The 17,315-nt window shown below is 31.1% G+C and overlaps 1 protein-coding gene across 6 annotated transcripts in view; it reads right to left on the bottom strand.

Moving 5' to 3' along the window:
• The window catches only part of firl (firelighter), a 29,124-nt gene that overhangs the window by 490 nt on the left and 11,319 nt on the right, over window positions 1-17,315 (bottom strand). The window contains exons 1-5 of one of the 6 annotated variants that reach the window (XM_014234096.3): window positions 6,466-6,614; window positions 3,835-3,988; window positions 722-875; window positions 466-620; window positions 33-393 (exon numbers count right to left, since the gene is read on the bottom strand). In XM_014234096.3, coding sequence (XP_014089571.1) covers window positions 33-393; window positions 466-620; window positions 722-875; window positions 3,835-3,857 — 693 coding nt within the window. In that variant the 5' untranslated portion in view covers window positions 3,858-3,988; window positions 6,466-6,614. Of the gene's footprint in view, window positions 1-32; window positions 394-465; window positions 621-721; window positions 876-3,834; window positions 3,989-4,809; window positions 4,940-6,314; window positions 6,431-6,465; window positions 6,615-17,315 lie in introns of those variants that run through there. The other 5 variants (XM_036358007.2, XM_036358008.2, XM_036358009.2 and 2 more) reach the window with 5 other exon arrangements.

Raw genomic sequence — 17,315 nt, forward strand, 5'->3', positions numbered from 1 at the left:
TCGAATTTCTATATAACAAATTTGCGATTTACAAAATCCTTGTAAGGTCCTTCGCGTATTTCCTCATGCAACGCCTCCATCATGCCACGCACAGCGTACTTGGTTGCACAATATGGTACTAAATTTGTTAGCCCTACAACTCCGGCAATCGAGGAAATACATATAATATGACCACGTCCCTGTTGCTTCATTTGCGGCAGGAATGCTTCAAGTGTCCAGAAATGTGATAAAACATTTATATCGAATACGCGTCTTATCTCTTCAGCAGTATGTTGCTCCAGCGGATGTGTCGGCATAATACCGACATTGTTCACCAACACAGAGACACGTCCAACTTCAGCTTCAACTTGGGCGGCTAGCTTCAAAACTGCATCACGATTTGCAACATCGCAACTATAACAAGATAGTGTTTATTTACTGTGAAATTATTTAGATATATATGTATTTTATCAGTAGTTTACATACGTGTAACCATAAACAGAATTTTGCATAAGTCTTTTAGCTTTATTCAAAGTTTCTTCATTGTTCTTCTCATTTATATCGACACAGACAACAACACTACCCCATGCCGCATAATGTAGCGCCAATTCACGTCCAATGCCATGTCCAGCGCCTGTTATCTACAGAGTTCATTTATCATTTAAATATGTTTTCCTTCTTACTTTTATGGAAATAATTTTTATTAAATAATATATTTAATAATTTACTGACATATACGCACCAATATAATTTCACCGCTAATATCCTTCAGCCTTTTGGTCATAAACTTTTCAAAAAGACTATGCAATAACTCTAAAAGAATTTTTACAAATACCACAAAGAATTCACTTATATCCTGCACGATGTCCATTATACGTTTTGAAGTTTTATTTGTGCTGAAAAATTGAATATATTCACATATGCTTTGAAACGCAAGTTTTAATTAATTATAATTTTGATTATTAGTATTTGTTTTTAAACTTATAATGTTCTATTTTTTACAAATCGTATTAAAAATTTTTTTTGATGATGTTTGCGCTTATATACATACATATGTATGTGTGTTTACGTGTGTGTTGCTTTCTTTTGTCGACTTTTTCAATCTTTGACATTAAGGTATCTCATACGCCTAGCTGAGCCCGTTTTGGTTTTTATATTTTATTAGTAATTTAATAATTAAACAAAAGAATATTCAGAATTTGTATCCCGCTATATTCCACTTGATTTTAATTCACTAACTTGACATTCGTCCAATTAAACTAGTTCAAGCAATAACGAATCAATTTCGTTCCTCTTGACTAAAATGTAAATAAAAATGTTAACTGAACAAATTAAGCTAATAACGAACTCTGAACTCAACAAATTATAGTATTGAATAAAAAAATGTCGCCAACGTATGGATTAAGCATTTCTAGTAATTGCCGGCCATTATTATAGCCTGGGCCGACCAGTTTGCATGTCACGCCATTGTTGGCCGTAATAAAGGCAAGCAATCCTGTAATCCTCTATATATGCATTTGTGTGCGTGTCTGTCCACACGCACCTCCTTTCACTACAAATCTGGCACTTGTTGCCGGCAAGAAGGCGGTAAATGTGTTACCGAAACGTGAACAAAAGCAACGTCATTATGAATAGTTCACAAAGTAAGGATAGATGTGTTTTGACAGCAGTGGTAGGCTCACACACAAGCAAATATAATATGATTGTGCAGATGATATGACAACAAGTGCTATTGGTGTCAGTGGAAAACATAAAAATTTGCATGAGTTTAAAAAACATTTATTTAATTATTTGAAAATCAATTAACCTAATAATCATATGCAAATGTGAATCAATGAATATTTTTTTTATTTTATTGCATTTTATGCACAAATGCAATACAAAATTTGTCAATTTAATTAGTGAATTTGTATGCCAAACCGGCGGAAAATTGCGAATGATGAAATGCAGGCGGTGTTTAGCGTGGAAATCGAAAGTGTGTTAAGTACTTGGCTAAGTGGAAAGATAATACCCTCAAGTTCAAGCGACGTTTTTGGAACAAATTCAATATGAGTACTACTATGGTTAATGGCAATGCAAAACAAATGTTTGTATGTGTTGGTATGTATGCTTATACGAAGTAAATGTAACCAAAACGTGATAGTAATTTCAATTAAATGAATTGGTAGGAGCAGAGTGTAAATATTTACTTAGCATACAAAACATTTGTTTATGTAGTGGAGTGGTCATAACCCGCTAAATTTTTATTGCTGTTTGTTTTGATCATAAAAGATGTTGTGTTATGAAAATGCACTTTAAATTTCTGATGTGCAACTTTGATATTATAGAGCTAGAGTTGCATAATATTTCCGAAAATGACTTGAGAAATATTTTTAAAAGATTGCAATCTTGACGAAAGTAAAAATTATTTGTGCCAATATTTAAATACTTCTGATTCACAAAATTCGTTATTGCCAGCCGACTTGGCAGGGATTGTTTTGAGATAACTTTAATACTTCAATGGAGAACAAAGAGAGAACTTTTAGATTCATATTACTAATTTTGATGAGGGAGAATAATAATGTCAAAGTAAATAAAATGTATGTAATTACTTTATTTTGTTCTTATTTTTTAATATTAATAATATAATTTAAAATAAAAAAAAATATAATATAATTTAAAATAAAAAAAAAAATTTTGAGTTTAACAAGAACATTCAAACAAATATAATATTTAATTGCTTTACATAAATAAATACACATTTATATGTACGTTATAAAGGTGTAAGTACACTGAATTATTGAAAACATCACGGTACCTTCCGGGTTACAAAAAATTAATTTAATAAATAATTGAATCAACATTCAAATGAATTTTTTTTTTTAATTTTAATTTTAATCCCGAAAATCTTATTTATAAATTGTTTTCAAATTTTTAATACAAAAAATTGGATTTATAAATAAAAAATAATACCAATAATTTTAATGCCGAAAGTCGAATTAAAAATTAAAATTTTAATCCTAAAGACAAACTGTTAATCCCAACAATCTTAGGAATACGAGTACTTGCTAAAACAAGTTTTAAAAAATAATAAAATTATATTGAATATGAAATGTCTGCAAATATTGTACTTGTTGCTTTTATAAAAGAATAGCATATTTTTAATACAATTTTAACATAGTTTAGCATTTTGGTTTTATTTACATTTAATTACTATTAATTATAGTGTTTCAGTTAAAAATATGTTAATTTTTTCTTTTTAACCCTTTTAATTACACCTATTGATCTCAAAAATACTTTTTTTTTTATTTGTTACTCCAATTTTTAAATTAAAAAATATTTTAGTACATATTATATTATTATTATAGTACCTATGGTTTTTAATTCTGTTTTTCGGATTAAAAATTTTTATTTACTATTTTCAATTTCGATTTTCGGATTAAAAAGTTAAATTTCCAATTTTTATTTACGATTTTGGGATTATAAATTAAAATTTAAAAAACAAAATTTAAAAAAATTATTAATTCAAAATTTTCAACCATGAGTTCCTTGGAATATGCTAAATTTAAATCAATCCTGACCTTTTTTTTTTTTTAATTATATTTTTTTCTTTTATTATATTTACAATAATTTTTGTATTCAAATACACATATATCATTATTATATTATATTTGACCCAATTAGGCTCAAGTACTAAAAAAAACTATGTAGAATGCTTTAAACATTTACGTATTTAAGAAATTATTTACAGTTAGTTTTGAATATGTAACTGAAATTATATTATATTTATATGTATTTAGCAAATATTTTTTTATAATGTTATACATTCACCAATAATCGATTAAATTATAAAATACAGCGCACATATTTACTTACTGTATGACTTCGCGCTCAAGCATGTTGCAACTGTTTTATACTTTATACTACAAGTATGTATTTAATATAAAGGGGCTTGCGAAGGTGCGCAGTCACACGTGATTAACGTTTGTATGGTTTCTTGCCGCTTTGTCCACGCCTAGGCTAACTGAATCTACAAATCCATAAATATATATATATACTTGTACATATATGAATACATAGACGAACATACAAATACATCAAAAACAAAATAAAAACAGGTAAATATTTACAACAAACACTGCTGCTGATAATGTTTGTTTATATTTTTTCCAGCCGGCAAAACGTAGCTTTTAGCTTAGCCGTCAGCACATTCACTTTCGTTTGCACAAGTTGCCAAACAGAGAACTTATTGAACGAAACTGGTCCGACAGACCGGTCGGCAACTATTGCATGTTGCAATTGCAAAACTGTGCGATTAAGCTCTAATGCAACGCTAAATGTTGCAAAAATGAAATGCGAATGCTTAGACTGCGGTTTGCGCAAATCACTGCCGCTTCACTTTTGGATCCGATTTTATGCGTCTCGGTGAGCGGCAAACGCGTTGGTTAGACATGCGAAAACTCGTCAAATTTTTCAGTTGCAACGTAGACAGCAATAATTTTCCGCTGCACGATTGCACAGTGTCCAGTGGCGGGCCTCTTGCTTGCTTTGGCAGAGATAGTAGCAGGAGTGATGAATCAACTGTCGTTGCTGCTAATGCAATGCTAACTGAATTTGCCGACACGATAATTGCATACCTGGATGTGTTGCAAGTAATTGCTGTGCGGTATTGCAACTGTTTACCTATGCGGTATGTTAATTGTTAAATATTAGTTGAAAAATTTTTGAAAACTGGGTAGCGGCTCAAGAAGCGTAAGTGCTTTTAAGTAAAGTTCTATTATCGTATTTGCGGTGTAAACGAGTTCAGTGTGTGTAAAAAAAAAAATTAACGCAAATAATTCTTAAATGTACCGTTAAAAGGTTGCTATTAGCTTGATGAGTTTTGCTCTATAGTTGAAACCACTGATTGTTTTACGATTTTCGCGACTTTGAAATAGTGTTTGCTTCTTATAAACTTGGCAGGTAAATAAAGCTAATTTGAAGATACGACGATATACTATTTTTGTAAGCAGAACCATTTAATAATAACAACTTTACTAGATCTTTCAGGGTATGTAAAGTTTGCCACGACGTTTGTAACAGTCAGAAAAAAAAATCGGATATAAAATGTATCTATAAATGATCAGTGTGACGAGCTGAGTCGATATGCGTCTGTTTGTCTATATATACGCAAATAAGTCCCTCATTTTTTGAGATATCAAACTGAAATTTCGCATACGTCGTTTTCGATTTGTGTGAACTGCCATACAAACTGACCGATCTAATTCCAGTTCTTGTTTGGAAAACATTTACATTTGATGTGATATCTTCACCAAATTTGGCATGGATTATTTTCAAAGTATCCGAAGAAATTGTACAGATTGGACCACTATAGCATATAGCTGCCAAGATAAGGTTAAGTTAGGTTATAGGGTTGATCCAAAATCGATGAATTTCACTTGGATAGATACTCATTCTTGGTGTTACCCATAAACTCCTAAAGGTGGATCACTAGGTGCTAATAGATCGACGAAGCGTTTTGTGCTCATCACAAATTTATTAAGGCGGTTAATAACAATCCCAGCAATTTTACTAGGTTCGTCAATGGTGTGTCTACCGCAATATATCAATTTCAGTCTGGCAAAAGCCGTGAAATGAAGAAGGAAGTGAGAAGTTGATTCTAACTCGCCTACAGCTTTGGCAAAGAGCGCATGGCAGCACATTTAAACGCACCGCGTGTGCACCTATTGGACCGTGTACAATAAGATATAATAGTGCTTAATTTTTAAAGCTAAGAATTCAAAAAAATATTATAAAATACTTTATTGCACTAAAAAACACTTAGCAGAACACCGTAAAATTTGCTGTATTTTTGAAATAATTGCACTTCCTTGTTGCTTCGAAAAAAAGTAGAATCAAGGCAGATTAAATATTTTCGAACACCTACAACTTTTGTTTATCATACCAACTGTATGAAAAACTGGCTTTCAACTCCATTACCATAACATTACATTAATCACAATTGGTGTGTTGACATTATGTGCAACATTAAACTGTATGTATGTACAGTTGTAAATACATATGTATGTGCATGCTTGTGCACGCTGCATGAAAATGCGGAAGTGGAAGTGCCGATTTTGTGGATTTGTTGCAGCGAATGTGGGCCTTTTACTGGTTTCCTGAATGGGTAACGAAGCCACAAGCAGACAGTCGGGCAGACGGCATAATGCAGGCTAAAGTTCGTGTAAACGTACAAATATATATGTACTTATATAGTATTAGTATGAAAGTATAAATATGTAAGTATGCGCGTTGCAAATCTGTTTGTATGCTTCAAAAACAATAAAAAAAATTTTTTGCGCTTAAATTTCGCTCACTATATGTGAATTTGTAGCTAATTCTTCTTCTTGTTTACTGCATTTGTGCCGCGCATACAAAAATAAAAATTTCCATAAATCACTGTTGTATTTGTTTTAGTAATTTTTCCTGTTTTTATTTGGCTTTAAATATTCAAAGGCTTGCCCTCACTCAAATTCTGTGCACAGCACAAAGTTGTTATTGTCTCAGAATATTAAATTGTTCGCGTATGCTGTGTGTTCGTTTATTTTGCTCAACGCTTTAAAGTTATAACTGAACTTGCATCGGCCGCCGTTCGATGCAAACTGTTTGGTGCTGCGCTTGTGGCCACTGGCTTAACTGCAGCCTGAGTGCGGGGCTTTTGGCAAGCATCGCATAGTGCAAGCTTTTTGCGCATTTTTTCTCTACTTCTGTATATTGGCTCACATTTTCAGTGACAACACCAAAAAGCTGCTCTGTGACAATTGCAAAGCCGACAAGTGCAGTTGCCACTTAATATGGTAGATGCGGCCGCTAGTTGAAATGTGTTGAGCGCGCTTATTATTTTGAAACAGTTTTCAACTATGTACATATGTAATACATATATAACTATATTATATTATTATTATTTTTTTTATTAATAGTATACACGAAAATAAGCATTTAAAGCTTTATATAAGTCGCCTTTGTATAAATTTTAATTCACAACTTTTTTGCAAAAATATTTCTTCAAAATAATTATTGTAAATATCTAATAAAATAATAAAAATTAACATATTTCTGCAAGCACATATGCTAATGCTCGTATCGACAATCCATTTTGCTCTACAGTTGACTCTTTTAATTGACACTATTTGATCTTTCTTTGAACACGACAAAATGAAAAAAAGCGAAATAACCCTTGCTAATATGTTCGCATGTTCACTGTACGTGCACTTGTTCTCAAATATTTTCTTTTTCTCTTATTAAATACAGCGCTTTACACTGACCTTGCCCAACGTCAGCGATGACCAACTCCAATTAGTGTCTCTTTTCATCAGAAACAAGACCAGTGTTCTCGGCATAAAGAGATGAAAGTAATAGCAACAGCAAGCAATTTGAGATATGTATTGTACATATAGTTATATCTTAGTATATATGTATGTATATATTTGCTTTTGTCATATATTTCATACCAAAAATACTACCCAGTTAATCAAATTATTTTATTATTGTTAGTACTTATTTGTCAGCACACCGAAATATAATCTCTAAAAAATTTTGTCTGAAATTTTAGGGGTCAGGGGTAGTCAGAGGCATGAAAAAATGAGAATTTTCTGTAATTTTTTTTTGCTATTAAATCATGTTATTTTACAAAAGTAGTAATATGGCATTATTATACAATGTTTATACTTGAAGTCACGAAAATTTCAAAAAAAAAATGATAAAAAGTTATAGCTGTCTGTGTTGACTCAGTTCCAAAAAAAGGTTCTTGCGGTGACAATCATAAATCCTTGGAGATTTATCTAAAATCAATCGGATGGAAAAAATTGGTTTTATAAATAGATAATCCTAGGCCTGATTGAAGGTTTTTTTTTGTCAAAATTAACAAAATGGCGGCCTCAGGAAATTTTTTTTTAGATTTTTGGGAAAAAATCAACAATTGCTCTTAAAAATCGAATTTTGCTGTTTGCTAAAAGCTGTATAAATTTCATTAAAATCTGCTGAGCGGTTTCCGAGTAACAGTTGTCTCTAGTTCGAAAAACATAGTTTTGAGAAAAACGCATTTATAGTTTCTTGCAGCTGCCGCTAGCTACCTGCTCCCAAGCGCTTTGAAGTGCCGGAGCAAAAAAATCAACAGTTTGTTGTTTGTCGAATAACTCAAAAAGTAATTATCGGATCGACTTGAAAGAGAATATTTTCAAGATATTACACTTAACGAAAATGAAAAAAAAAAAATTTTTTTTTGAAAATTCTGACTACCCCTAATCCCTTAAGTCACATTAAGAATGTATTAAAAATATCAAAAAAATTTTATAAAACGGAAGAAGTTGTTCTGGATATACATATGTAAGCACTCTCATTTAGTTATCCTCGAATTGAAACTAAGAAACTATTACTATATAAGTTAAAATCCTACTATAAATTTTTGAAACAATTTACAATGTAGTAGTTTTTTCCCAATTCCCAAAAATCGCCCCTCAATATTGACAAATTTTTATTAAAAATGCACAAACTAGCGGCAAAGTCGAATCAATAACCAGTTTTATTTTTCACTCGTATTTCCTTCGTTTTGTTCACTGGGTTATACCATATACCTTGGTTATCATTTCAGTGTTGTGTATATGTTTATTTATATTTTTTATGTATGTATGTATATATATCTACATATGCACATTTATTAAGGTTTTTAACTCCTTTGTGGTCCCTTCACATTTCCTGTTTACTGAACTGTTGTTTATCGCGACTACTTTTGTACTTTTCAAGGTTAGAGCGGCAGAAGAATGCAGTGAGCTTATGCTGAAGTTAGCATAGCTTGATTAAGGAACCGGTGGGTAAATATGTAAGTGCTAATTTGGTTATGCTTCTGAAAGCGAATAAGCGCGTGAATTATGCATTTACCATATGTACATATATGAAGTGAAAGCAAGTAGAGAAATGAAGGTATGATATTATTATATTTCCAATACCATCATCAACATCCTCATTTGTAGTATATTATTAATATTATTATATTTTATTGTTATTATTATTAATATTATCATAATTATTATTTTTTTTTTAATTTATTATAGGTCATGTCAAACAATTGCCATAATTAAATTTGAAGGCATTTTTTATTTTAGAAATGAAGCTAAGACCTTACCATGAATCTGATAGAATACATATACATTTTATTGCTGCGAACTTGGTTCCATGGAGTCTCATTAATCACAGCCACTAACAGCACTCTTTTTAAAGTGCACTTGAAGCGCATACAGGTGTTTAATCGCCTATCTCATGTAATTTATTTATACATTCATATTTTTTGTCGTGTATGTAAGTAAGTAATTTGCATGCGAGCATTAGTTAAACAATATTAACTATTAAATAATTCTGTTCATATTTATTCTATACATCAAAGTAAATGGAGTTATAATAATAAGTGGATTTGCTGTTAAATATTTGCAATACTAAACTGCTAATGAAGGAAAATCAAAATATCTAGAAAATTTGTAGCGCTGTTTCCAAAACATATATTACTAACTATTAGCACATATTTACACTAATTTAGTAAGAAAAAGATAAACTCAAACGTTGTGAGCTACATTTAGAAGGAAATCTATTTGAGGTAAATAAAAAGTGAATTGATTTTGTTCCTGACAATGTTTACATTGTATATTTTATTAATTTATTTTTTATTACACTGTATATGTGTATACACAATTATTCCGTACATTTAATACTCGAAACCATAGAAAACATTATATGCAATTACGTGTGGGTGTGTGGAACAAACTATTAGGCTATTTAGCTGATGCACTGATTAAATACACAAATAGATACTAAGCAATTACACACAGTGTTTAAAAATGTAAAAGCGAATGTTCTAATAAAAATTTATAAATTTGAACATATAGAATAAATTATTCTAGTTTTTGTACATTTTTCTGTCTACTGTTTCTAAAATTATTAATATACTTTAGTAAAGCGAAATCTTCAACAAAACACCATGGCTATTTCTACTCAAAATCAGGGTTGCAAATAATGCATTAAAAATATTATACAATAACATTTAAAGTAAAAAAATATTTTGTAAAGCCGAAAATTAAAATTAAAAACTATTTTTAAATGTCTCACCCCAAATACAAGATTAAAAAATAAAAATTAAAAAAAATTAAAACAAATAAATTAAATCAAAATATTTATCTTAAATATCGTATTGAAAAATAAAAATTAGGTTAGGGTATTAAAAAAGGTTAGGTTTATTTTACTTTTTACTTAGTAAATATATTTATTTACTTTTTAATTAGTTATTTTAAATTACTTCACTTTCGTACTTCGACCACCATTTTGGTAAGAGCTTATTTTTGATAAGATTTCAACATATGTTGACTCTCTTTGTATTATTTACATTTAATTACTTATAATTATAGTATTTCAACTTGAAAAACATAAATATTTTCTTTTTCATTCCTTTTCATTCCAGATTTTAATTCGAAAAAATGATTTTTTTTTCTACATCAATTTTTAATTAAAAAAATTTTTTAAAAAAAGTTTTTTAATACTGATTTTAAGATTAAAAAATAAATTACCAATTTTTAATTTCGATTTTACAATTAGTCATTAAATTTTAAATTCTTAATCCAGAAATTAAAATTAAAACTTTTATTTTATTGAATTTTATATTAAAAATTTAATTTAATTTTAATTTTCATTCTAAATTTAATTTTAATTTTTATTCTTAATTTAATTTTAAATTTAATTTTAATTCACCTTTAAACCAAATTTCTTTTGCGAAGAAAATTTGCAGGCCTGAATAAAAGCAATACGTTTTACAAAAACATACAATTTTGCATTTCTATAATAAATTATTATAATAAATAAAAAATTTTTTGTCTACAATATCGAAAATTATTATAATATATATATTTTTTATAAAAATATATAAAGTTTTGGAAAGTCTCCATCTAAAAACACGTTATTTCTACTAAAGACAGCCAAAACGAAACACTGTTAGCAGAAGTATACACATTCAAATACATACTGTAGTGTGGAAGTAGTGTTGTAGCACGTGTTTTAATGATTTATTGAATGCTTTAACTTTGATTATTGATATTGGCTAAATAACAACCGAATAATAATACAGCACTTTGAATATGAAAATGAAAGCAACAGCAAACCCTAATTTCGTGTAAGTACAACTTCAAATGCCTGCATATGCTTACCAAATATGAACCCAGTATGGAATTGTAATATTATGAAATCTTAATAGAAAAATAAAATTTTTTATTTAAAAAAATTGATTTAATAATAATTATTTAATTATATTTTAATTTTATACAAATTTATTCTATGAAAAAAAGTATTAATATTTTTTTCGACAATTCATTATAAGAAATGTGAAAAAAATAAAATTATGTGAACACTTGCTGCTTTAGCGGGTATTTTTTTCGAAATATAGAAGTTTGTAATCAATGAAAGTTGGCAGTTTAAATTAAGAATATTTTCTGTTTTTTTTCTTTCCCCTCAGCGTTATTATATTTATTTGAATGTTTTTGGGATGTAAAAAATAGTATTGCTCACTCTTGAAGAGATTTTCCTATTGGGGTTCAACAAAAATTTCGTGCCAACTTTCAGTTTGTTCTTGCTCAGTAAAAGCGTTAAATATCAAACACATCACTTGTTCATTTCCCTTATGTGCGACATTACCGTTAGAGTTTCCTTTAAAAGCCAATGTGAAAAAAAATACAAATAATAAAGCTAACAATAGTAAATGTATTGTTCCAAAGCATAACATATAGATATTTTAATAAGTTTATAAGAATATACATACATGTCGCAACCCAAAATGCAAAACAACGTAATATCAGTTTTCATAAGTTTACAGCAGAAGAGCAAAACGATATGAAATAGAAATTCCTTATATAAATATTTAGTTTTTAGTATAACTTGGTTAAAACTGATAACAGAAGCTTAAAATATATGATATAGTGCATGGTAATCTATAAAAATCTGAATTTTGAGTTTTTATGCCCTGAACTGGGTATATCAAGCTTGCACTAAGTGGAAACTTCGAAGGAACGGATATATACAAATATTCAGCTTGACAAGTTGAGTCGATTTTGCCATGTCCGTCTGTCTATCGGTCTGTATATAGCTGAAATTTTACACACGTCCTTTTCTCTCCAAGAACCTGCTCATTTGTTAAAATCGCCGATATCGGACCGCTATAGCATATAACTGCCATACAAAATGATCGATCAAAATAAAATTCCTTTATTATTTGACTACGTAACTTTACGAAATTTGACATAGATTATTGTTCATGACAACGGTAAAATTTCCGAACAAACTGTTCAGATCGGACTACTATTATATATAGCCGCCATACAAACTGACTAATAAAAATCAAGATAAAGTTTTTTTACAACCTTTTATGCCTTAAGAAATGCACATGCGAAGAGTATCTTAGCTACGGTGCAAACGAAGTTTTCTTTTTTTCTTGTTTGAATTTATGTTGCTTTCCACTTTAAGTGACGATGTGTATGTTTATATGAATATATATGTAATTGCATTTAAACTATAGGGTCTGGTAATTTTAGTTGCAACAATGCAGCCTAAAAGTTGGCAATATAAAACATATACAATTGCCACATACACATGCACGTAGTGAGCCGGTGTGCCCCTGTGCCGTTAGGAGCTTTGCAAAGCGCCAAGAATTCAACAAATTTCAGTTGAGTTTCGTGTGCGCAGCAAATAAGAACCTTTCAATCGTAGTTTTCACAAAAGTGAAGTCAGAAAAATAAGTAGTGAAATGAAAAATTCTGCAGCTGTGGTGAAAGGCACATAAACAACTCAAACTACTATAACTACTATAACAACAAAACAACTTTTTTCTGAATATCAGCACAGTGCCGTTGACTCTTACAGAAATTCGTAGACGGGTTGTTGTTTACGAGTCAACACGAGTGGTATAAGTGTGTGTTGTTTGCGCAATGCATGCATAGTATATACATATGTACATGTGTATGTATGTACATATGTGTGCGTGGTGAAATTTTATTGGCATTGGTACCGCTACTTCAATGTCGCTGCGGCAACGTGAATTTATTTATTTTTGCTTTTGCTTTAATAAATATAATACTGCAGTGTCACAAAGAAAATAAATAATATTTCACCAATACATACAAACAATATAGTGTAGTATTTATAGTAAAGGTGTATGTGCAACTTTTGCCAAATAATTAATTACGTGAAAAATGCAAATGAACAACTTAAACTAACGCTCATTTATGAAAAGTTTAACCGCCTGACTTCACACCACTCGTACGGTATCCTCTTGCGATACGGACGCAGCATGCGCCAGCCTAGAAGTATGCATTGCTTTTTGAAGAAAATCGTATTTTGTGTATTAATATATAGGTTTAAACATATTGAGTGTAAAAAATGTCTTTGCTTATGCACTCAGCGCATTTGCTCCTCCCTCTTACGCACAGAAACTGGTCAAACCAGTCTCTTTCCATTAAATTAGTATTAAAGATTTGTTATAGTATGAATAAAACACGCCTTCATCAGTTTGTTCAATGGCGGATGATGAAAGTGAATGCGGCTACTCTTAACTATATTTAGAATCTTCTTATTTAATTTATATTTAGGCTTTATAATTTTTACTCAAGTGTAAACATTTTAAATATAAATATTTTCATATGAAAAAAAAATGAAAAATATGTATTTTAACTGTATAATATGTATAATTTTTTACTATTTACAAAACGTTTACATTTATTTCAAGAAATAATACGCGCCTAATTCCAAAATTTATTACAATTTTCGGTTCTGCCTAATCAAAAAATGTCTAGCTGTTCTCCATTATTGATCAAATAAACCAAAAATGTAATTTTTTTCAAACCTCAAATCTGTTTTTCGCTAGTTCGTTTAAATTAGACAGAAAATAAGAAACATAAGAAAGGAAAAAGTATTCATACATTTTTTAAAGAAAATTTTATGATTTATCGATTATAAAACCGCTAAACATATTTTTTGACCTTGGAACGTAAACAAGTTTTGAATATATTCATAAACTTTTAGCTAGTTGTAAGTTTATGTAACCAATAATGTCTATTACCGGAGTTGACCGGATTAAGAGTAGTTACTTTTTTCATTTTTATGCCCTGAACAGGGTATATTAAGTTCGACACGATGTTTTAAACAACCAAAAGGAAAGGTCAGAGACCCTACAAAGTATATATGGTATATAAATGATGAGCTGAGTCGATTTAGCCATGTCCGTCTGTCTGTTCGTCGGGCTGTTCATCTGTCTGTATATGTGCGAATTAGTACCTCAGTTTTTGAGATATCGATCTGAACACCAAGAAGCTGCTCATTTGCCGGAACGGCCGATATCAGACCACTATAACATATAGCTGCTATACAAACTGACCGATCGGAACAAAGTGCTTGTATGGAAACCTTTTTATTTGAGCAGATATTTTCACGAAATTTTGCAGAGGTTCTTGTCCAAGATAACTGTGCAATCTCCGAAAGAATTGGTCAGATTAAGTCATTATATATAGCATACAGCTGTCATACAAACTGACCGAACAAATTTCTTTTAAGAAATCTTTTGTATTCGTGAAGTGTATTATAGCTTCGGTGTAACCGAAGTTAGTGTTTTTGCTTGTTTATTTAAAAATTGGGCTTACGTTTTTTTAATTTTTTAAGCCGGTATTTAGGATAACAATTTGAATTATTCATTTTTAATCCGATATTTGGTGTTCAAATTTTATTTATAATTTTTCGATACGTTATTTGGGATTAGAAATTTCAGAATTGTTTTTAATTAAGATTTTTGGGATTTGAAAAAAAATTAAAAATTAATTTAAATATTAATTCGACTCGCTTTTTAATGGAGTATTGGCTACCCTGCTTACAGACTTTTAAACTAATTTTGACATATTCAAAACATAATATATTTGAAATGAAATTTTTAAATAAATCTGATACTTTATGGTACCACCCTAATAACATTAATTGTTTTTTACAACCACACACATGTGTATATTTATTTAATAGCAATCTTTTTGTTTTGTATCAACAGAAAATGTCAGTGCAGCGCAATATACAAAAAACTCGATTTATTTCGTCTGCTCCAGCTGATACAACGCGCAGAAAACATGTCCATTTTCGTGAAATTCATAGTGAAGAGTCGACACGAAGACACGAATGCCAATCAGGCAGCTTACAGCCATCAATACGTCATGAACAACTTGCGCTGGATGATTCTGATGAGAGTTTTTTGCAAACTAATTCACACACTTTGAGTCATAGCAGCGCAACCACGTCGAACACTACGCATTTGGGAGTCGGTGGCATAAGAAGTAGTCAAAGCTTTTATCGTTTACCAGACGATATACTCGCACGTGGCGATTTCATTGCTTATCAGGGTGCCAATGTAACGGATTTTTTCAATTCGACGAACACTACACGGCCGAAACGTGTCTCTGAAATTTGTTTAGTCAATGATCATTATATTTTGGTAAAGATTCCTGCATGCCAAATGGAACACGTTGCCACTATGGAGCCGATTGCCGAAGAAGATGGCAATACGAGTGTTAATTCTGCGCATCGAAAAGGTTTCTTGCGTTATTTTCCTTGTCAAAGGAGCCGACGCGTACTACCCTTGGCAACTGTGAGTAAGCTGAAAATGGAGGAAACAGCGAACGCGAACGCTGGCAAAACTCATTCGATGCTAAAGTGTCCATTGGCACATTGTTGGCGTGTAAATGAGACGCCCGAGGTGTTTGACACACGCACAAAAATTTTAGGAGTATTTTGGAAACAGAAAGCGCCCGGAAAAGTCATAACAATACAACCAAGTAAAAGTAAAACAGCGGAACCATTGGATCTGCGCAATAAGACCGCACCGTTATACGAGAATGGCTCGTCGATTCTAGAGTATGACAATAAAGTTGATAAAGGAGCTTTTGGTAGTCCTTTGAATACGCCCACAAAAGTGGCGCCAACACTACCTATGTTCGGTGGTGCTTTGCAGACTTCTCTACACGATGCAGTCACATTGGAACAACACACAGCCTGGGTAAATAATAATGAACTGGAAATGAAGCAAGTTTTTAGGAAGGACAACACCAAATCATCAGCGGAAAGTAAGGCAACAAATCGGCGCTCAAACGTATTTCGTTGGTTCTTCAAGCGTACGAAAGCGCCAAAGCCCAAAAACAAAATTCACGCTGTAGTTTATAAAACATATTTCGTGCGTTGGAAAAAACCACCCGATGAGAAGTGTCCACATTGCGGACATTCAAGAAATGACGAAGTGTCTGCAGCTGCAACATGCAAATGGAAGCGTTGCCGTTCCGCCACGTTTTAGTTGTTCTCCAAGACGCAATGCATTGTGATAAAGAGTTAAGCAAGACAGGCTGTGAATATTTGTAAGTGTAGGATATGAATAAGCATAATTCATAAATTGTAGCAATAATAAAAAAATAGAAATTTTAGCAATAGGTTACAACAAAAAATTATTTTCATATTAAGCTTGACGAGATGCGAATAACTCTTAGTTTTATCGAGCAAACCCCACGAGCGGACCATTCTCGCGACCCTAGGTTCTAAGGTAAACAAATTTTACTCGGATTTTCAAACAGCTAAGAGTTGTCAGCAAGCGACAGCAATCGCTAAAAGTATTTGGTAAATGGTTTACGTCGCTATTAGAGTAGCGGATAGAGCAAAGTGTGAACAAATTTTCTAAACAAATCTAATTAATATGATTCGACTGAGTGGAAACTAATTAAAGTAAATAAAATAAATCAAGCATTTCGCTAATAAATGCTTGACAGAAAAATTTTGAAAAGTCTAAAGGAAACTCTGTAAATTATATATCTAAATGATCTGCTTGATGAGCTGAGTCGGTTTAGCAATGTCGGCCCATCTGTTCCTGTCTGTCCATCTGTTTGTCTGTATATATGCGATCTAGTTCCACAGTTTTTGAGACATCGATCTAAAATTTTGTACACGTTATGGGATAACTGTAGCATATAGTTGCAATACAAACTGACCGACCAAAAACAAGTTCTGATATGGAAAACTTTTTTATTTGACAAGCTATCTTCACGAAATTCATGGGCATGGATTATTATTCAAGACCGCGCGATAATCTCCAATTATACTGTTTAGATTGGACGATTATAGAATATAGTTGCCATGCAAACTGATCGATCAAAATTAAGCACTTTTATGCAAACTCTTTTATTTGACAAATTATCTACACCAAATTCTGTACAGATGATTGTCCAGGCAACGCTACAATCTCCGAATATATTATTCAGATTGCAGCACTATAGTAT

This window comes from Bactrocera oleae, chromosome 3 (genome assembly GCF_042242935.1).
Source record: "Bactrocera oleae isolate idBacOlea1 chromosome 3, idBacOlea1, whole genome shotgun sequence".
Taxonomy (NCBI): Eukaryota; Metazoa; Arthropoda; class Insecta; order Diptera; family Tephritidae; genus Bactrocera; species Bactrocera oleae.